Below are 22,509 nucleotides of genomic sequence, written 5' to 3'. Positions count from 1 at the left end.
TGGGTCATATAGAACCATAAATTGGTTACACCTCTGGACTACAGAGGTGTATGTGATCCTCTAACACCATGCACTGCTAGGTGCTAATCTTCAGGGGATAATAGCAGCCTGTGAGTTGGTGTCAGACCAAGTGTGTAGTCTTGCAGTCAAACTCTCATTAGAGCTGCTGAGGTGAACGTTACGGCTTTACTGTTTGTTGGTGTTTGTAACAGCTCTTATTGTACTGTAATGGCTTTTGTTAGACCCGTTTGTTGTACATAAGAGGCTGCCTGTTGCTTATAAGCAAGAGCTCTCAGAATTAGCAGGCAGGCCACAGGCCAGCCTGATCAATTTTCATTCAGTAAGTTCAACTTAATTGTTTATTAGCGTTGGAAATCAAAAGCATTTGGCTCCAACTAGCTGGCAGTGACGCAAAGAGTGCAATTACCTGGGGAAATAAATGATTGTCATTAGGTAACACTACATTATGACTGTGTTAGATTGATCCTTCAGTTGACGGCTTTCTAAATTGCCCTGTTGGGTAAATTAAATATTGAATTGTCAGATCTCTATTCCTTCTCCCCAAAACGTATTTTGTTGTGGAATCGTACTTGCACAACATTTGCTTTCTCTTGATATTATAATTGAGTGATGTGGCATTTATGAAGGAAGCTAAATCAGACATTGATTGATGCAGGTGAAATGTTTACAGCCCTCAATTTTAGCCAAATTTCAAAAACTTTTGAGGTGCCCCAGACATGTTTTCAAACTTTTATCGCTTTGAATTATATATTCTTTTCCCCACAAAGGTTTTTGCTTAGCGGCTACAAGTGTGTGTGTGTGTGTGTGTGTGCGCAGGTTTAGCCCTCTGCACAGCTGCTCTTTGAAGCTCTGCAGCTGTAAGGCTCCTATCAAACGCCATCATTAAGACCATCCCTGTGACAGTGAAGGAGACCCTTTCTCTGACCCTACCCTCTCATTAGTGTGTGTGTGTGTGTGTGTGTGTGTGTGTGTGTGTGTGTGTGTGTGTGTGTGTGTGTGTGTGTGTGTGTGTGTGTGTGTGTGTGTGTGTGTGTGTGTGTGTGTGTGTGTGTCGCGCAGGTGGGTTTTATGTTCTACTTTATAGTACAAGAACCATCTCAATGTGTGCTATTATGGATGCATACAGTATACCGGCACCATGATGGCTATCGACCGATATTAGAGCATTTATTTATTTCTTATTATTTACTACTTAATATTTTTTTTATTGATATTGGATTAAATTTGATTTAATTGTGCATGCTTATTTCTCCTATATGTACATTTAGATTACTTTTTCCTTCATTTAATACTCATAAAGTTAACCATTAAAAATGCTAATAATTTAGTCACTATTAAATTTTATAGAGCAAATCTTAAATTTTGATATCCATTTTTTTTATTCTGTACATTATAATGTTATGATGTAATGTAGTTTATATATATATATATATATATATATATATATATATATACAACTTTTAAAGTTATTGATTCTTCTTTTTAGTGTTTTATTTTAAAATTATTTAGGTAAAAGTTGACCATAACCTATGGCCATCACCAGCCATAACATTATCAGGTTATTGTATCCAGAGTTTTAATACAGTGCATCCCTATTTGATATATTTTAAGTCATCCAAATGTTATAGAATTACAGTTCATTATTCATACTGAGTCCTGCACAGTGTACCCCCCTCATCATAGATTTTGGGAAAGCGTTCCCAGATCTCCAAACCCCTAGTCTATGGCCCTACATTTTCTCAGTGTGTGAGTTATTGTTAATAACTTTGTGTTATTAACTCTGGTGATGTGTGTTTGTATCGCAGGAGAACTTGTGGCTGGACAGTGTATCTCTGCTTATCAAAGATTCATTTGAAGGAGAGATGCTGATGATTGACAACCTCTCTGGCTCTGTCTTCCATCATTACTCCTCTCCACCCGTCTGCAAAGACTGCAGGACTCATCCGCAAGAGGTACGGCTTCACACTGTAGATTTGTCAGTGTTGGTTACAAATGCACATGCCAGTATTTTTGATCATTTTCACAGAATTGCATGGCCCCCAGAATATTTTGTAGCATAAATATCTGAACATACAATATATCATAAGAGAGAACAGAGCCTCTGCTTTTAAACACACGAACAAACCAAAAATCCAGCTTCATGCATTCTTTTTTTTAATCAACACTTGAATGTGGGTAAGTTTCATTAGAAAAGCAACATTTTAAGCAAAAATCATGTTGTTGTCAAAGACTACGCCCGGGGTGGATTCAGAACGGTGATCAAAACATAGATGGAGTAGATCGAGTCCATCAACACCCCCAAAGCTTCACAGTCGTTAACCCTTCCTGGGTCGACATTTCATTCAGTAACGGTTGGCAGTTTTGATTTAAATGTATATGCTGTTTAATGTTTGAGGATCGTGTTATTTTACATTTGCAGCTTCTGTCACTTGTTTCTGCTTCTTCTTCGACTGTGTTTTGATCCGGAGATTCTGTACTCTTTCAGAAGATGCACAATTGCGCCCCCCCACCATATAACATTGAAAACATGAGTCGTGTTTCCAATGCAGGAACTTTCCCCTGGAACTAGGGACTTTGGGGTGGTACTCTGTGTGTTTCAACTGCATGAACCAGGGTCTAAATGAAGTTCTGGGTAAAAATGTCCCTGTCATAAAGTCCCTGATCGTGAGGTAGTACTTTTTCAAAGTTCAGGAACTTTCGGAGGTGGGACTTGGGCGCTGAACATGCTGATTGGTTGAGTTCATGCAGCAATTTGGTTGACTCCACTCAGCATTTTGTTTCAACCACCATTTTTAAAAGTCTGTTGCCGTGCATGCAGTAAAGCTGATGATACACTTGGCAACTTTTTGAGTAATGTTGCTGGGCAATGTTGCCATCAACGGGGAACCAGGTGAGACACGGGGCCCACCTGCGACGTAAAATATCCAGATAGAAATTTGTTGCCCATTCTCAATGGGAAAGTGCCCAAGCAACAATCGCTCGGCAACATTGCTCTAAAAGTTGCCCTGTGTATCATCACCTTAAGAGTTTTTACTATTTGAATCAACAATGGGGTTTAAAAAAATATGGCCGATGGACCGACGACGAGGTTCAGGCTTTATTAAGCTTATATGCGTATATTAAGTATAATTAAAAATAAATAGAAATTCAGATGACTCTAATTTTTATCTTGAAAGCAAAGTTTGAATGTTGGCTTCACCAAATGCTTGAAATTAGTTTTTAGACGCAGCGGCGTCTTGATGTGAGTGATCATATATACAGTATAATCACAATTTATGGTTAGGCTAAAGTTAATCCTCTGGGGTTGACAAACGCGCCGGCGCATTTTGCTGGATTTTTTCCACATAGCGGCAAAATATGAATATGCCTACAGAGAGAGCGCGCGCTATTGACATCAACTCAATAAAACTCAGCAGATGCATGTTCTTTACGTCGTCTTGCGACCCTGTGAGTCACTCTCCATTTTAGAGTCTGACAGCAGCTGTCAATTAATCTGTCACTGCGGGTCTCAGGTGCACGCCCCCCGCTCAGCCCCGCCCTCGTTTCGTCCCCTCTATCTCCGCTGGGGTCTGCCCACTTTTCCAGCATTTTTCAAATATTGCCAGTGGGTGGAGTCAGGCTCTGACCAGGGGTTTAGTTACCCTTTAAGGTTTACACATTCATTGGATGGATGGATGGATGGATGGATTTACGTGTACTACAGTACATCATTTAATGTACACACACAAAGTCTCCCAATAGAGACAGAGCGCAACGCGTCATAATCTGAAGACCACGCCCACCGGGGGGGGAAACAATCCAACCGTCTCCATTGACTTTGCATTGCCAGAGGCTGCCTCCTTGTCATTTATGACTTATAACAAAAGACAGAAAAATGCCTAAAAGCTGCTGTGTGACAAGGTGTACAGCAAACAAGCTAAAAAACCCAGAAATAATTTTTTATAAGCTTCCGAACCGTAAAAGCCAGCCTTTAAGGAGACAAAAGTGGATACAGGCAATAAGACGTGAAGCATCAGCAGGAAGAATGGGTAAATTGTGGGATCCTGACACTGAGTATGTCTACGTGTGCAATAAACATTTTGTCACTGGTAAGTCAAATATCCAAATGTCAGTTTTATATATTATATTTATGTAAGCTAAGCTGTAGCATTTTGACAGTATGCAACTTTTAGAATGTGGATAAAGCAGAAAGCTATGCAGTAACGGTTATGTTTGCCAGTGCCTTAGCTACAGTAGTAGGGTTACGTTACTAAGAATAACGTATATATTATTATATACGTTAATAATATAATAGGGTATATAATTACCCATATTAATATTTTCATTAATTATTACTAAGTGCCTTAGTTACAGTAATTGTTAGGTTTGCAAGTGCCAAGCTGCAAGTTGGTTGCTAACGCATAACTAACACTGGCTTGCTAACTTATTTTAGTTATCGATATCAGTCACATAAAATTATGAATGTTTTTTTTTTTACAATATCATGTCGCGTTCCAGTGGGCGTAGTTCTCAAGAGTAGTTTGAGAACTAGTTGCGCTCTGTCTCAATTGATCCACTTTTATGTCCTGAAACAACCGTTTTTTGGGGTCGACACCTTATAAAAATGTATTTCTGGGTTATTTAGCTTGTTTGCTGTACACCTTGTCACATAGCAGCTTTTAGACATTGTTTTGTTTTTTGTTATAAGTAGGGATGCACCGATTGGGAAATTCTGGGCCGATACCGATACCGATGTTTAACATAACAACTTGGCCGATGGCCGATGCCGATGTTTTTTCTTTTTGTTATTTATTCCTTCTTTTGTGCCACGGAAACATACAAGTCTTTCGGCTCTTGATCACACTATTCTAGAATGAGCACAAATTCAATCAGACCAATTTATGAAACAAAAAAAACCTTTAATGTCACTTTCTGGTTGACAGTTATAACCTTATTTATAAGTTCTTTTTCAGTTGTTATGAGGAGCAATATGAGAGAGAAATTTGGTAATCATTGTCTGACCCAACAAAAAAAAACATTATAATATTCATTTTATTTTTCGTGTTCGCATTTATGAGGGAAAAAACACGGGTGAATGTTCATACCAAATTATTAAATTTTAAGCGCGCACGCGCTCTTCTGCGAGAGAGAGAGAGAGAGAGAGAGAGACCCGACCGCGCGCGCGCTCTCACTCACTATTCAGAGCGGTCAAGCTTCCCCGTACTTTTTGACAAGCGTCCTTGACAGGGAGGCCAGAGCTTCTTTGCAGCTCAAGTCGGCGGCGGTGTGTACAGTTAACGCTCTATCTGTTGACGGCGCTGAGGCAAAAGCTCCCGCCACTGGAAGAAGCGGTCGCCGCCTATTTGTGTCCTCCTGCGCACCCATCAAAGCCGTGCAGAACGTCTTCAGCACTCGCGGATCGTGCATACTCCGCCGCTTCTTCTGCTACACACCATGGTCGTTCTTTTCTCGAGAAAATGAGTTTTCTCATAGAAAATAAATAAATAAATGTGTCATTGTACCCAGCACTTCTGAAAATGCACTTCCGAATGCGTCTCTGTCCCCAGCATATCAAACCAAACTGACGCCCATGTGACATCGGCGAATGTCATTTTTATTTCCCGATGGCCGATGGCAGTTAACGAGGCAAATATCGGCCGTTACCGATGTTCAGCCGATGCATCGGTGCATCCCTAGTTATAAGTCATAAATGACAAGGAGGCAGCCTCTCGCAATGCAAAGTCAATGGAGATGTGGGCGTGGCCTAAATACGCTCTGTCTCTATGCTTGTGTCCAGTGTGCGAAATACCCGTCAATATTCGGGGGGGTCCCCGTCTCCCGATTGTTGCGCAATACCGATCTAAATTTTCTCAATTTGCAGTAGGCATATAACATTACAATATTTCATGGATGCAAGCCAAGACAATCAGTCTATAGCCTGCATGACAACACACACACACTTAAACACTTAATTTTTTTTTGATTTTCCTTATCTCGACATGTGCATTTTAAGGTGTTTTGAAGGCCAAAATAATGGACAACAGTAGCTTTAAAAGCATCTCAGTGGGCAGTAGCATGGAGTTTTTTATCAAATAACAGATTCTTAAACATGAGAATCAGATTAAATGTCGCAATGAATGATCCACACTGCAAAATGGAAATGCAGAATGTTTATGCTTATTGTTGACAATACACAATCACATATTCGAAACGGGAATGGCCTTAAATAAGAAATGATTCAAGGATTATCTTGCATAGATGTTACATTTCAAACAAACGGCAATGCAACATAGGAGGTTGCATTGGCTAAAGTTGTTTGGATGCATGTTGTTTTATAACAAGGAGAGGCAAAGTTGTGCATTACAGCCGAAATGACAATAATTGGCACCAATCTGGCGCACTTACAAGAGCAATCAACTGAATAAATGCCAGGTAGCCTATTGGAGACTGGCACGCAATCAGTGCACTTGCAAATGAGAGCCTGCATGAGCTCCACTATATGCTATTTGCTGTTTGACTAACTGAAAGATATCTTTTCACAAGGTTTTCCAGTTGGATTCATATCTAAATATTATGAAATCACTATTATAAGAATAAAAATGGCTTTTTGTCACTTTTTGGCTTTTTTTATGTTACATTATTATGATTAGAATCAAACCTGAAAAAAAGATGTTACAAAGAGAAAAGTTGAGTTTTTAGAGTTTATAATTTATTTCAATCTTCTCTTTTTTTCATATAATTGTACAAATGTAATCTACACTTCAGTTATTAACTAACAGAACAGATATGAACAGTTATATTACATATTGGTTACAAATACATGACATGAACATCAAATTGCAATGAACTGAACAGCAATAACAAATTAGCAAAAAATAAGGCAGTAACTTTTGTCTCTTTCTCTCTCCCTCCCTCTCTCTCTCTCTGTGTATGTGTGTGTGTGAGTGTTCACATGTTTTTTTTTTTTTTGGTGGTTCCGCATTTTGGACTATTTTATGTGACAAATTATAAGAGAGCAGTTTCTATAGTCTCACAAATGTATTCCTCTGTATGTGTGTGTGTGTGTGTGTGTGTGTGTGCACGCGTGAGCATGATAATTTTGCATTGTGAATGTTTTTACCATTGTTAGAAGTGTGCCACTTAATTTCTGTCTATGTGTGTTCTGCGCTGTTTCTGTTTTGGTTGTTAAATTTTGTCGCTAACATAAAAACAGATATCATTACAATTTAATGTGTTTTGTAGATCTAGAAAGGGATGAGAGACGTACAAAGTTTCATGCCATTTGGACAAAGTTTTTTTTTTTTTTTTAGCAAAAGTCATTTGAGGGTCAAAAAGACCCAGAAGAACCCTCAAGGTTTAAGTTAGAATAGACCAAAGATGTCTTAGCTTGACTTCTTGTGGTTGCCGTCCTGGTTTCCAGGAAGAAGAGAGGCGATGTCCTGCTTTAATCCAGCTTCTGACGAATGGAACTGGGTCGAATTTGTCCAGAGGAGGTCCGTTGAGGTCCACAAACAGGAGTGAAGACAGGCTGTCTTCACGCAACCTGTTGCGCGTCTGGTTGCCCGTGTTATTAACTGCGGAAAAGCCTCGTTCGCACTCAGCTGACGTGGGGAGATACGTGCGACTTGCTATGCAAAGTCTTTCCAATGTTTTCCCCGGTGCAGTACCCTGTAGTTTCCAGTCTCGAAACTGCTCCACGGCCTCCCTGGTTGGTTCTCCAAGCACTTTCGCAAGGCTGTGTACTTCTGGTTCACCATGCAAAATCAGGTCCTCCTGCTCTCCTGGCCAAAAACGCTTGTCAAGAGCTTTGAGCATCAGGACCAAATTTGACTCCGGTAATCGCTTAGTTAGAGACGCAATCACTGATTCATAAAACCGAGACCTGTTTATTTTCGCCCTGCCTTCACTCAGCTCTACACCCTTAAAAAGGCTGGATGAGACGGACTGTTCAGCCTTCTTGGTTGATTTCCCCCCACCAGTCGTCTTCATGGCCGTCAAAACATCGATAGTTTGTTGGATGGCGAGACTTGAATCCACAAGTGACATTTCTCTTTTCTGCAGCTTGAGAGACAGGCTCTGGAGTTCACGCAGAATGTCTTTCATGACTGCCAAATCTTCCAAAAATCCTGAGTTAACAAGGTGCTTCAGAAGTCCCTTGTATTTTTGCCTCTCAAGATCATTGCGTGATGTGTCCTCACTGGCTGTTTTGAAATGGAGTGCTAGTGCAGGGAAATCTTTCCATACTGCTTTTACTGTTTTAAAGCTGCTGGCAACCCATCTGATGGTGAAGATTTGACCTATTTTCAGTATTTCCACGTCGAGCTCGGCCGCTGCTTCTCTCAGCAATCTGGTGTTCCTGGTTGACTGATTGTAGAGTGAGTATAACTTTGAAATAAAGAACTCAAACTGATTAGTGCCAGCCACTTCTTTAAGAGCATCTTTGACAGCCAGTTCTAATCTATGTGCCAGGCAGTGAACAGACTGCATGTTCGGAAACTTTTCTTTGAGTCTAACGACAAGCCCACTGGCTTTTCCTGTAAGCACCGCAGCTCCATCGGTGGCAATGCTTATCAGATGCGTCTTCAAAAAGTCATCATCCATTCCAGCTTTATGTAGACTCGCCATCATTGAGTTATAAATAGATTCAGCATCGACCCCATCTGTAAGTTCCACTAGATCCAGGAAAACATTGTCTACATCCCCCTTACCGCTGACATCACATCTTACGTAGATTATTAGATAGGGACTGCCATGAATGTTGCTTTCATCAATTGTGATTGACACCCGTGAATCCATTTCTTTCACATTGCAGATGAATTTGCGGCGCATTTCCTTGGCAATGTGACTGATTATTTCTGCGCATGCATGGTCAGATTTGTGGATATTGCCAACTTCAGCTCCATTAAGCTCCTGCATTGTCATGAGTGGGTTGAGCTTTTTGTACGATAGCCTTTCCTTTGCCACGGTGTAAGCTGTTCTAAACGAGACTGTGGTTTTCTTGAGTAAATCTGACTGTATATCAATGAAAGTGTTCGGGAGGGTGTCTTTCTCTTTCATCTGGGCTATTTCCACTGACCTTGTGTGGGCCTGGCTGTCCCTGTGTTTGTATATTTTCTTTCGTAGCCTCTTTGCTTCAGAGCTAGTAACATCACCGTTGATCCATTCTTCTGCAAGGTGTAAACCCGGTCCCTTTTCTGAGAGTAGCAACGTTTTTGCTTTTCTACACACTAAACACCCCAATTTTCCTGACTTAATGTCAAGCCAAGGGTTGCGGTCTTTCCATTCGCCCACCTGCTTTGTTGTCCAACCAGTCGGCAAGTCACTTGTGCTTAGATTTGGCAACTTCAGAAAAGGAAAATGCAGGACAATTGTGGTTCTTTACAGGAAAATAAGGGACACTCAAAATATTTGGGTGTTCTCAGACATAAACACATTTGTTTTGCTTAAAGGCAGGGTCGGCAAATTTGTTTAAACTTTCTTTATATACCAATACATAATTAAAATGTAAGTACTCTGAAAAAGAGAGTATACAAATTGAGTGTCTGTAGTCCTCTCAGGGCGCAATAAACAGAGCTACTTATTTCCATTCGGAACGAATGGAATGATTGGCTGGGTGACTCTCACTCTCCCTCGCTACCATCTATCTATCTATCTATCTATCTATCTATCTATCTATCTATCTATCTATCTATCTATCTATCTATCTTATATTTCTTTCTAACTCCAAACTAAATTCAAATTTTGACAGTTGGAGAGGCTCATTAGACAGAATAGCTGCCTTTCTATGTACTATTTCTAATCAACCCAGATTCATTTTCCATTCTATCTAATATTTCTAAACTGAAAACCTTCAAACTTCTAAAACTGCTAAACTAAAACTTAAACTAAACTGATTAAAACTAAAAACCTTCAAACTTTTCAAACCTTCAAACTTCAAGCTTTTAAAAATCTATCTATCTATCTATCTATCTATCTATCTATCTATCTATCTATACACTACTTATACTTAAAACTTATTCAAACTTTGGTACAAACTATCTTTCTTTCTCTTTCTCTTTCTCTTTCTCTTTCTTTCTCTCTCTTTCTTTCTTTCTTTCTTTCTTTCTTTCTTTCTTTCTTTCTTTCTTTCTTTCTTTCTTTCTTTCTCTCTCTTTCTTTCTTTCTAACTCCAAACTAAATTCAAATTTTGACAGTTGGAGAGGCTCATTAGACTCCATTAGTTGCCGCTCTATGTACTATTTCTAATCAATCAAGACTTATTTAAGCTTTCTTTCTATCTATTTCTAAACTGAAAACCTTCAAACTTTTAAACTAAAACTTAAACTAATTAAAACTAAAAACCTTCAAACTTCAAGCTTTTAAAAATTCTTCAAACTTTCTGGCAAGGCTTTTTCATGCCAACTTAAAGTTTGTCTACAAACTTTTTCATCTAGTTATGTATTGGTATATAAATAAAGTTGTAAAAAAAAACTGACTTTTTTTTTTTGTTGTTGTTGAAAAAAACTGCCGACCCTGCCTTTAACCTATTTATGTACAATTTAATTCTAAAACGAATTTTAAGGTCATACAAAAAAAGTCATATTGCAAACCATAGTTCAAAATAATAGCATTTATCTGAAATAGAAAGCTTTTGTAACATTATACACTACATTTGAAAGAAATTAAAGAAAGTAATAGCCTTCTTTTATTCAGCAAGAATGCATTAAATTAATCAAAAGTGACAGTAAAGACATTTATAATGTTACAAAAGCTTTTTTATTTAAGATAAATCTCCTTTGAACTTTCTATTCATCAAAGAATCCTGACTTTTTTTCTTTTTTTTTTTTTTTTTTACATTAATAATAATCAGAAATGTTTCTTGAGCAGCAAATCACATCAGCATATTATTCCCTCAGGTAGATTTGATGTTTTCTTGCGTGGCTGGATGGATGCATGTTGGACTCATGAACAATAATCACGTTGTTTTAATTCGCCAAAACTGATTTGCTGACTAACGCAGAAAGTGAAAGGGATTTGCGTTAGCGCGAGTCCGGATCGAACCGGGAGCGACCAGACAGCAGAGGATTCTGTTCGCAAATCAAACAATGATTCGTCCCAAAATAATGATTAATTCTCAATTTAGAGTTTGTTATTCGGGTCTGATGCGCGCGAGTATGGCCTGTGATTGGATGATGACCGGTGTCGTGAATCTCGTGATCGTGTTGCTGTTATTTCAGTCAGTGGTTAGATCAGCGTTACAGTCAATAAACGGGACAAATAAATTAGGTCCAATTTACGGGACGTCCCGGCTAATACGGGACAGTTGGCAATCCTACTTGTGCTAGCAGCAGTCAGCTTAATTTACCTCAGCACCTGCTGCGTCTTTGGAGCACTCGGCCTCAACTAATCGTTGATTTTCTGGGTAGTCACTGGGCGGGAGAGGATCCTCTGTTCTGGTAGTGAGTGGTTCTTCATCTCTGAGTGCCACCTTTTTGGATGTGAACCCAAAGTGTGTGAGTAATACACTCTGGTTTAGCTTTCGCTTGCTAGCCATTTTTAGTATGACTTCTCAATGTTTCTTCTGTTTGGTGCACATGGCCAATTTGCATACGTGCACAGGACTGGCTGGCTCCGCTTGGCAAAAAATAGAACATTTGTGATTGTAAATAAATGTTTTGAATTCTGAATACTGGACATGGTGAGCTTAAAAACATTTTAGTGACCATTTGTGACAATAAAATATTACATTTAAAAAAAAAAATTGGCAAAATTTGAGACCCCCTTCAAATTTTGCTTTTGAGGTTTTCAGGGGGTCTCATGGGTTAATCGGGGGGGTCGAGCCCCCCCGGACCCCCCCGTATTTCGCACACTGCTTGTGTCCCATCACAGTGACAGACAGGATAGGGGTAGTTTAGGAAAGAAGTAATTCAATGGGTAACCTCCACACCTGTCATTCTGCCAGGCTGCCAACAATGTCAGTCCATCAGTCTGTTTCCATCGCCTTTTCTCTGCTCTCCATATATCTCTGATTTGAAAGCTCTTCTCTCTCACTCACTCTGTTTTGACTCTAAACATCTCTCTTCTTGAATTACCCAAATTTCTTCTTTGAAAAGTCATCACGTTTTCAGACATGAGCCATGCTCTCCATATCAATTCAAGGTCTCTTTTGGCAGTTTTATTACTCAAAATTCACCACACTCTGCAAACTCTATCCATTGGTCTGGCACAGAAAGTCAAATGCTATGAAAGGATTTTAATAATTACATCCCCTCTCAATTCTCATTGCTATAAATTCTGGTCCACAGCAGATCCACATGGCTGAACTGGAGCAGGCGTCTCTGAGGTCGGAGCAGCTTTCAGATAAGTCATCCTCACCAGCACTGCCTGATGACCTCAGCCTGGATGAGCAGAGCGTGTACCAGATGGCTGCTAAGGAGGGCAAGGTGAACTTTCTCTCAGAAAGATGATTTTGTCACAATGCTTCACCCCCTTAATTATCTCAGTAGCCACACTTACAAATTTAAAATATTCAAATCTTTTTAAAAAGGGATGCACTTTTATTAGGATTCTTACTAATATCCTAAAGCCACTAATTATTTTCATGTTATGGCCAATAACTGATAATGGTTAATATTAAAATGTTGCACTATTTTGTCTAACAAAAAAACATGCATTTTAAGATATATACATCACCAGTCAAACGTTAAATTATTCAATGCTTTTAAAGGAAGTATCTTCTGCTCACCAAGGCTGCATTTATCAAAAATACAGTAAAACAGTAATATTGTGAAATATTATTACAATCTATAATAATTGTTTGCTATTTTAATCTATATTAAAATATTATTTATTTATGTGGTGGCAAAGCTGAATTTTCAGCATCATTACTCCAGTCTTCAGTGTCACATGATCCTTCAGAAATCATTATAATATGATGATTTGCTGCTCAAGAAACATTACTTAATATTATAATTGTTGAAAACAGTTGTGCTGCTTAATATTTATGTGGAAAACACATACACTTTTTTTTTTTTTTTGTGAGAATCTTTTTCACAAAATTTGTGAACGTTACGTTATTTATTTTTATTCAAGATTCTTTTATATGAAGTTTATTTGAAATAGAAATGATAAATGTCTTTGCTGTCAAAAGAAATCAATACTTTTATTCAGTAAGGATGCATTAAATTGATCAAAAGTTACAGTAAAGACATTTATAATGTTACAAAAGATTATATTTCAGATCAAATAATCCTGAAAAACAAATTGTGCACAACTGTTTTCAAAATTGATAATTATAATGAATATTTTTTGAGCAGCAAATCATCATATTATAATGATTTCTGAAGGATCATGTGACACTGAAGACTGGAGTAATGATGTTGAAAATTCAGCTTTGCATCACAGGAACAAATTACATTTTAAAATATATTCAAATAGAAAACAGTTATTTTAAACTGTCGTAATATTTAACAATATTACTGGTTTTTGTTGTTGTTATTTTTTGTATTTTTAATCAAATAAATGCAGCCTTGGTGAGCATAAGAGACATCTTTTAAAAACATAACAAAAATCACACCAATCCCAAACTTTTGAATGGCAGTGTATATATACTGTATATATGGTATTTTCATTGCTCAGATTCCCCAGAGCATCAATCATATATTAGATCTGGTCCAAGCTGGTTGCTGAAGAAAAAGGCTTTATTTTGATGCCCCCGGAAATGAACTACCTCTATCTGATAGATATATAACTGCTGTAATCCATTACATCCCAAACTATGATCCTTTAATTGAATATAATCAGTTAGAATGACCAGACTCGCACTAATTGGATTGAAGTAATCAAATAACTATAAGCTGTTAGTCTAAATCCTGCAGTCTCATGGGGCATGTAGCTCTGCTGCTCAACCAGCATAGTTCTTCTGCAGACTTTAATCATCTCTATCTATTTGTTAGAGAAACACCATACAGGACAATATGTGGGGCAGATGGCTCAGGTGATCCAGCATAGCCTAATCGCTCCTTAAAGGAGAATTTCACTTTTCGAATAAAAATTAGCCCATGATTTACTCATCCTCAGGCCATCTTAGGTGTATATGACTTTATTCTTTCAGATGAATACAATCGGAGTTATATTAAAAAATATCCTGGCTCTTCCAAGTTTTATCATGGCAGTGGATGGCAACCAACAGATTGAAGCTCAAAAACGTGCATCCATCCGTCATAAACGAACTTGAAACGGCTCAAGGGGGTTAATAAAGGCCTTCTGAAGCAAACCGATGAGTTTGTGTAAAATTTTTTTTAATATTTAAAACTTTATAAAGTAAAATAACTAGCTTCCGGCCAAACAAACATACGCATTCCACTTAAGTGTAAAGTGCAACTTATGCGAGTAATGCGACGTACTGGTCATACTTACGCTACGCCATGACGCACTACACTACACTGCACTATACTAACACAGTACTAGATAAATACACACTGATGTCTATGGAAGCGGCAATAACAATCCTTCCAATTATAAATTGATGACGTGTTTAGATACGCATTGTGTAGCTAACTATAAAATTTACTGTTCTTCTCACACTTCACCAGCCACTTACTTTAATGTATTTCGGGAGAAGTGGATGAATTGACGTGTTGTAGGCCTAAATCTGACTGATAGAATTCTCTGAACTGCAGTGCGTACTAACATGGCACCCATTGTGCGTTATAGATCAACTAACATAAATCATGATCATTATAAAGGTTTCTTAAATGATAAAACACATTCACTTACATGTATTTAAGAATAAAAATTTCAGCCAAGGACTGACTGACATGTAACGCAACCAATCACTGTTCGTTTTGTTCCGCGTCATGTTTAGTGTGAAAATGTAAAGTCGATGTCCATACAATAACAGGCCGGCGTACATCTAATAAATTATTATTAGAGATATTCGAGATTACACTACATCCTTATGCATCGCTTTCTGCCAGGACTTTTACATGCTTTTCCCAAATCTCGGAAGTGACCTCGACGTCCGGGTTAGCGGTAGCATAAGCCATCAGCCAAGTGTTATTTAAATAAACTCCTGATGTACTTACAAACTTTCCAATGCCTCGTTTTATGAGTACAGAACCTATTTGTACTACTGTATAAGTGGGATAAATTACGAGATACATCATAGGATCCGTTAGCGCCTGCACTAAGCCATTCGTTCTAAAATAACGCTCACCTTGTGCAGGACATGCAGTAAGTCAGGAGAGTTGTCATATTTGGCCAGAGAAGGCAAAAAATGTGAAAAGAGTTGCTGAAATTTAAAGCTGGTTTTTAGCATACCGAATACAGACTACGTTGCTGTTATTAGTACTGTAGTGTTATTTAGTGTTAAATTATTGTATTTGGGTTAGGTGGCTTAGGTTTTATTGTGAATTTGTTATGCAAATGTATTGTGTTTTGTATTTAGACTACTTATATTTATATATTTGCTCTACAATTTTAATATATTAAGTTTTAAGAATTTTTTTTTCTTCAATAAAAAAGCCGTTATTTAATGTCATTCACCATCGTTTTGAGGCTCTCTTTTTTTGTCAGTGTCGGTTCAGGCATTAAAAGTATCGATTTGGCAACGGTATCGGAAAAAACCCAAACGATACCCAACCCTAATTAGGGGCAAGTAGACTGCTGTATGTTCGTTTGGCCGGAAGCTAGAATTTTACTTTGTAACGTGTTAAATATTAATATTTTTCTTACACAAACTCATCGTTTTGCTTCAGAAGGCCTTTATTAACCAACGGGAGCCGTTTGGAGTTTGTTTATGACGGATGGATGCACGTTTTTGAGCTTAAATCTGTTGGTTGCCATCCACTGCCATATAAAACTTGGAAGAGACAGGATATTTTTTAATATAACTCTGATTGTATTCGTCTGAAAGAAGAAAGCCATATACATCTAGGATGGCTTGACGGTGAGTAAATCATGGGCTAATTTTCATTTTAAAGTGAACTACTTTAATCTATTTTACTGTTATAGAGAGAAGCCCTGGATACAGAGAAACTAAGAGTTTTGTTTACCATGAAAGCAAGATATAAGAGTCCTAAAGCCTCCCAAGGATACTGAAAGCTCATGCTAATGTTTTTGCTCAGGAAAGGGGCTGTGATGAGTGTCTAACCTCAGAAGAACCAGGGGGGAGAGGTCACAGCAGGTTACGGCGACCCTCTCGGGTTCACAGCTCCGGGGCAGAGGATGGGGCAGAAACGCATGGAGGCGGTTCTCAAAGTCCACATCACAACACACCTGCTCGTCACAGCATAGGTAATGCGGCACCTTCACTGTACTGCAGGAGTAATACTGGAGAACAAAGCAAGAAAACTGTTGTGCTGTTTGTTTCCTTTCTGCTATGCTGAGAGTTTGAATTGTAATTGAACACCTAAAAAAGTTGACCTAACTTAAAGAATTACAGTCAATTTGTTAACTCAGATAGCAGCTGAAAACTTTTGTTCATCTAATGAACTTAAAAATTCTTGTCAACGCAGCTAAAGATTGTTTAGCATTTAGCAATGCAAGGAGCAACAAACCTCATTCTTTTATCATTGTGTATGATTTTCAAAGCCCACTACATAATAGTGATGTCCAGTTCGCGAACAAATTGTTCTTTTGAACTGGTTCCTTATTTTAGTCAACTGTCTGAACCAGTTTACCAAATCGGACTGAACCTTCTGAAACAGTCTGCAGCACAAGTCAGCACAGATCTACAAGTTACTCAATCAAAACTCACTTTCAGATGTGTCTGACAGTCACTCCATCTCAAAATGAACCAATTTCCCAGAGTACATGATCCTAGGATCCCAACTCATTCAGCGTTCCAGTTAGTTCAACAGTACACTGAACTGAGAACAGTCTTTCGGGCATGTCCGACATGTTGAGAACTGTCTGCCGAGGGTTTCATAAAGGGGGCAAAATGTATGTTTCTGATGTCTTTTGCTGAAAAGCATAAAATATAACAAATAAAAGGTATTGGAAATATAACAGAGATGCGATGGCAGTAGTTCTCGAATCAACAGCCAGCAGTATACTGATAGCAGTTCTTTCTCGAGTCAAGAGTCAGCTAATGGTTTCAACATTTCTCGAGTCACCAGTACACTGAACTGAGGAAACAGTTCTGACTTGGACATGTCCGTGAAGATCCATTGAGCTGCTGATACGAGCATGTGCGTGAACAAGCAGTTAACCTGAATGAGAGGCGAAATGAAAGGTTTTTTTATGTTTTTTTCATGGTTTATGTAAAAAGGTGAGTTGATTAAGACTAGTTTATTTATTATTTTATGCTTTTAAACATCATTATTGGGTGCTTTAATAATAGAACTGAGTATTCGTGACATCATTGTGTGATTTATTCATTTAAATTCTACATCTGTAAATTCAAACTCAAATTGCCCTTCTGCATCCTGTTTGCTCCCTCAATTTAATTTCAATTAAAATTCAGTAATTGAATTTGTGTGCAGGTGGAGTTCCATGTAGCAGCAGTAATCAAGACTACCCAGAGGTTTCTGAAGGTTCAAGCCGCTCTAACACTCTTATTCGTCTCCCAGCTGAATTCTTCCACCCAGCTGCCGCGGTCCTCCCTGCACCCTCGAGAGGCCGACCGGTACACAAACCAAGAGGGCTCCGTCTAACTTCCCCAGCCTCATGGGCATCTCTACGCTCTCCTGGAGCAAACACCAGGCTGCTCACCACACAGGTATGTACTCAGTGTTTAAATGGAGGGAGGCTGGGGGGCTTCTGGTGTTTCATTGAAACTAGAATACTAGAAACAGGGTTTAGTTAGGTCAGAGCTTAGACAGAATTTGAACACGTAGGCTTACCTACGTGTACATCTTATGCATCTTGTTATCAATTCATTGCTACAATATTTGACCCTTCTGTCCTCAGTATCCATCTCACAGTGACTCCTCCCTGGCTACGGGCAGCTCAGAGGGCAGTCTACCGACCACCATGGAAGAAGGGCTCAGTTTCATCTTATCCACCCCCCAACCCCTGCTGGACACCCTCCTCGACGAGCGCGCCAGTTTCTCCACAGAGACCCTGAGACCCAGTCCTCCAGCCGCCCAGAACCTCCAACCAGCGAGGGGGCACCAGCGCAGCAAGAGCAACTGTGAAAAGAACATCCGTGCAGGAAGCACTCAGCAAGGCTCTGATGAGGATGTGGGGTTGGTACGGTGCGGCTTTAACCAGACATGTGACAGCCAGCAGCTCTCGGAGTCGCCGAGCAGCCTGTCGCTCACGTCACTGCTTCTGCCGAGTTCTCTAGCGCCCCCGTCTGTGAAAAAGTGCAACAGCACGGGCAGCTTAGACCAGGGAACTCTCACAACCCAAGAAAAGGTGTTTTCAAAAGAGCCACTGGGTAATATCACAAGCCCCTGGAAAGAAAGGAAGGAAGGAGGAAGAGAGAGGCAGTTGGAGGCAGCACATGGAAAAGACGCGGAAAGTACAAGCCAAATAACAATCGTGGGCTCTAGAAAAAATAGATGAAACTCTACCTTGAGTTAGTTATTTCTAAAGCCCACTACTCGATCTCTGTTTTTTTTTCAGGGAGCAGTTTGACATGTGGCATTCCATCTCAAAGTCTTTCTCTCTCTAACTCCCTGTTTTCATTTGTGACCTGTTACCATTTTGTATTTGCTTGTGGTAAATGTCCGACAGGACTGTAGAGAAACTGGATGGAGAGACTTGAGAGAAGCAGTTTGGCCCCTCAGTGCATGACTAGAGAGAAAGTTCAATCAGCTGCCTGAAGGATCAGGTCAGGAAACAACGTGCTGTACATGTAGAGCTTTCCAAATGCTGGAATGCTAGGAGTTTTCTTGAAATACAAAAGTATATATAAAGAAACTGAAAAGATATAGTAAAGGAGATTTCTTCTCTAAAAGAGGGTATGCTGTGTTTAAAGATTTAATGCAGTTAAGTATACACTTTCAGTATACATACTTTTTACAGGTTATCTGTTCATTTGTCATTCTGTTTGTTTGTTTCTGTCTGTATTCTATATATTTAAGGATATCGAAAATTGTTCCACCGTCAGCCTGAAGAAAAGCTTTCGTTTTAGAGAGGGACCAAACTAAATGAAAGGAAGTCAGACTGTCTGTCATTTTATTTATTTATTTATTTATTAAAATTTGTTTAAATTATTGTTTGTATATTTATTTAAAGGGCAAATGTAGAAATATGTAATCTCCTACCTTTTGCATTAGGAGATGAAGAAAATATGGACACAAGGACAAAGAACAGCCCTCTGCATGACGGAGTCTCTTTACAAAGAAGTTCAATGTAACTATTACTGAAGATGTCAATGCTGGATGAAAGGAGTGAGGTTTTTACTCAGATATTTTTTTATTGAAATGCTCTGGATCAAGGAATAGGTGACTCGCGTTGTTGTGGTCACTTTTGTCCTCCCCACAACCCAAAAACATTTCTCTGTGACTTTATTCTCTGCAAGTGGCTTCCATTTTTATAATTTTGGTTAGGTGGAGGGGACTCTGTATGCTGGGGTGAAAAGATCCAAGCAAAAAAAAAAAAAAAGAAGAGAAAAGGGGGGGGGGAAGGATTTTAGACTGTGGATTACCTGAACTCTTGGATGTTTTGGAGGTTGAATACAGCCAGACGCAAAGGATGATGAACAGGCCATGGGATTTAAATGCTTCTTCAAGAGCCTCTGCTTTATTTTGGTCCTTGGATGGCATGTCAGATGAAGAAAACACAATACGGTGATTTTTAGCTTTCATTTTGACAAAACTAGGTTGATTGGATTTGCAACTGAATCAATTATTTATACATGAATTTTCTTTAGCATGGTTACTGGACTGCAGTAGGGCACCTCTTATTTATTATTCCTCCTCTTTAAAAGAAATTGCACTTGTTTGCTCTTTATTTCATCTAGCTTATAGACTATAGTCACTGTATTCATGTGCAAGTGTAGGTATGACACTCCAAATATCTTAGTTTAGTCTGCCGTAGTAGTGTTTTGCACCCCTGGTTAGTTTTCTTTTGTAATATTCATGTGAATATCACAATTAGACTTGACCTGTTGATGAACTTCATTGACACTTGATTAGTAGTGACTGTCCATCTATGACGTCGGGGTCTCTGTACATTACATCAGTCGTGTTGTGGTTTAGTCAGGACCCAAGCGTGGGATTGTCATTTTAATCTTGCCAATTCCAGTCATGAAGCCACTATTTTGAAATAAGAAACTCTGAAGCATTAAAGTTTAATCCACAAAACACAATAACAAAGGGCTTACTTGGTTTCCAAGGTGTTCTTGGATCTCACAAGACAATTTTTGCTAATAGTGTGCAAGACTTCAAAGGTTAGTCTGACACTACAGCAATAAACAGTAGCTTTGTGTGCCCCAAGTAAACAAAATGATGTCAATGTCTTTTTTTTCTTCTTCAAGTAGAGTATTTACCCTTGTTTACTAGCCTAAGTAACAATACCTGCACGACGTGAGGGCTGATCACATTACATAACCATTCGATCGTTGAGAATAGATGGACTGCCAATGGTTCAGATGAACATATGAAGTCATTTTGAACTCAGGACCTTGGAAAATACCACTACTGAGCGCTCTGTTTCCTCAGGGAGACAGATAGCTGGAAAAAAAAGAGGGCTGTATGTTAAATGTTAATGTTCATTTGATTTGACTTTACATTTAATGCTCTAATAAGCTTGCGTCAGTGCATCACCATTATAGTAGAACACGAGCGGTGGCAAGTGTTGTAAGAGTGACAGGTAGACCAAGAGTTAATATATTGCCATCGTTGTATAGTTTAAAAGTGTATGTAGCTTAAAGAAAAATCTGGCAATGCATTGAAGGACAAATGCATATATTACGTTTTTGAAAAGTGTATGTGTGATGTTAAATGGTCTAGAGTGATGGGTGAGATTTTATACAAAACTCAATGTGTCTTGTCACTGGGTTGAACATATGTACATATCCTTTTATATATCGAATTGCATGTGTGCTATGACCAATGACAATGATACATGCATTTTAGAATGGTTGAGGCTTGTAGGTTTTATCATTTTTTTCGCCCACCCTGAGGTCTTCCTGAATCTGTATTAATGTAAAACATAATTTCCCTTTGATTTATTAATGAGACTACAATTTCTCATTAGACTTCTGTGGTCATATGTAGTTTGGCCTCAAACTGTCTTCTGTGCTACTGTAGCTTAGATCCCTTATTGAACAGTTAGTTCTTGAATCTGATTGGCTGTGCAGAGTGCTGATCACATACAGTGTTTGTATGATTTCGCTTGTCTGTGTTGGCGACGTTCCAGATCAGAGTATGTGAGCGGTTGTAGACTGAAAGTGGGATTGTTTTGTTTTGAGAGTGTCTGAGACCAAAATTGAGTGGCAGAATCTGGATTTCTCTCACGGAGAAATGCAAAAAAAAAAACAGAGTGGAGCTAGAAAACCATGCATGTGTGATTATGAAGCGTTTTGATGAGGGAGGGAAATTCGATGTCACTTTATTCTACTCGCAACCTCTCTTCTGTTCTGTACAGAGTTTGTTGGTGGCATAAAACTTTTTTGGGAAGTATTTTATAAAAAAATATTATTGAAACCTGAAATTACTTGATTTTAAAGGGATAGTTCACACACACACACACCAAATCTGTCATTTTTTTTTTGGTCAAGTATGCCTTTAACAACTTGTGCTGATATTCAGTGCTGCTCTTGTGGTGTTGCTTAGGTGGATATTCATGAGTAAAATTCATTGATTTTCCCCTCTAAAAGAAGCAATAAACTCCATGTAGAATGGCCCTTGAGAAAAGAAAGTGCGTGGAAAGAGACAGGAGAGGTTCTGATAGTAGACATGCTGCTAGTGGTTTGGCATGCTTGTGTGGTCGTTCAGAAACCTCTGAAGCGGAAATGCATGGGAGACGTGTTGTTTTCCACACCTAAACCATCTCTTCCCTCCAGCTATCTGTCCTTTAAATGTCAGCTGCTCCAAGTCCTGACCGCACGTTCGTAAGGCCGTGGTGTCGCCAGCCTCGTGAATCTTGGGATGCGGGCTGTCACACCATTGTACAAATCAAGAACCCTCTGAAGGGGTAGTGTTTCTGAAGCTGCAGTTTGTGTTCTTTACACCGGTGCCTGGGAAGTTCTGGAGGTCATATGCTTTATATTTGACTCATAAGTGTGCTCTTATCTAATCATTACAGCTTTGGAGAGTAGTGTCGGTTAGATGTATGGAGAACCTCTGTCATCGTGGCTGCATCAGTGTTTTATCTAGAGGTTGAGTAATTACTCTCCCCGTCTGACTGGAATAAAGCAAGTGCTAATCGCTACAAAAGTCATACGGGTGAAATAAAAGGTGATCCTCCTACTTAATGACAAAAAATGATCTTCAGTAATGACCTGGGCATCTCTGAGAGGACAATGTGATGAATACCCTTGTGGCATACTGTATGGCCTTGAATGTGTCATTATCTGTACCTTTCTGTTTTTGAAATTAAAAGATAGAAGAAAGATATGGTTAAAATTACTTC

At 38.9% G+C, this 22,509-nt stretch overlaps 1 protein-coding gene across 4 annotated transcripts in view; it reads left to right on the top strand.

Moving 5' to 3' along the window:
• cacna1ia (calcium voltage-gated channel subunit alpha1 Ia) overlaps positions 1 to 19,555 on the top strand; it is a gene marked incomplete at its 5' end in the record, with an annotated part of 120,339 nt that extends 100,784 nt beyond the window's left edge. Inside the window, 5 exons of one of the 4 annotated variants that reach the window (XM_084399165.1) lie at positions 1,827 to 1,973; positions 12,285 to 12,422; positions 16,107 to 16,275; positions 17,466 to 17,701; positions 17,893 to 19,555. In XM_084399165.1, coding sequence (XP_084255291.1) covers positions 1,827 to 1,973; positions 12,285 to 12,422; positions 16,107 to 16,275; positions 17,466 to 17,701; positions 17,893 to 18,492 — 1,290 coding nt within the window. In that variant the 3' untranslated portion in view covers positions 18,493 to 19,555. The remainder of the gene's footprint in view (positions 1 to 1,826; positions 1,974 to 12,284; positions 12,423 to 16,106; positions 16,276 to 17,465; positions 17,702 to 17,892) is intronic. The other 3 variants (XM_084399162.1, XM_084399163.1, XM_084399164.1) reach the window with 3 other exon arrangements.
• Between the last annotated feature and the right edge of the window lie 2,954 nt (positions 19,556 to 22,509).

This window comes from Rutilus rutilus, assembly GCF_951802725.1.
Source record: "Rutilus rutilus genome assembly, chromosome: 1".
Lineage (NCBI taxonomy): Eukaryota > Metazoa > Chordata > Actinopteri > Cypriniformes > Leuciscidae > Rutilus > Rutilus rutilus.
Note: the sequence above shows the minus strand (reverse complement) of the source record. Positions and strands in the feature narration are given on the sequence as shown.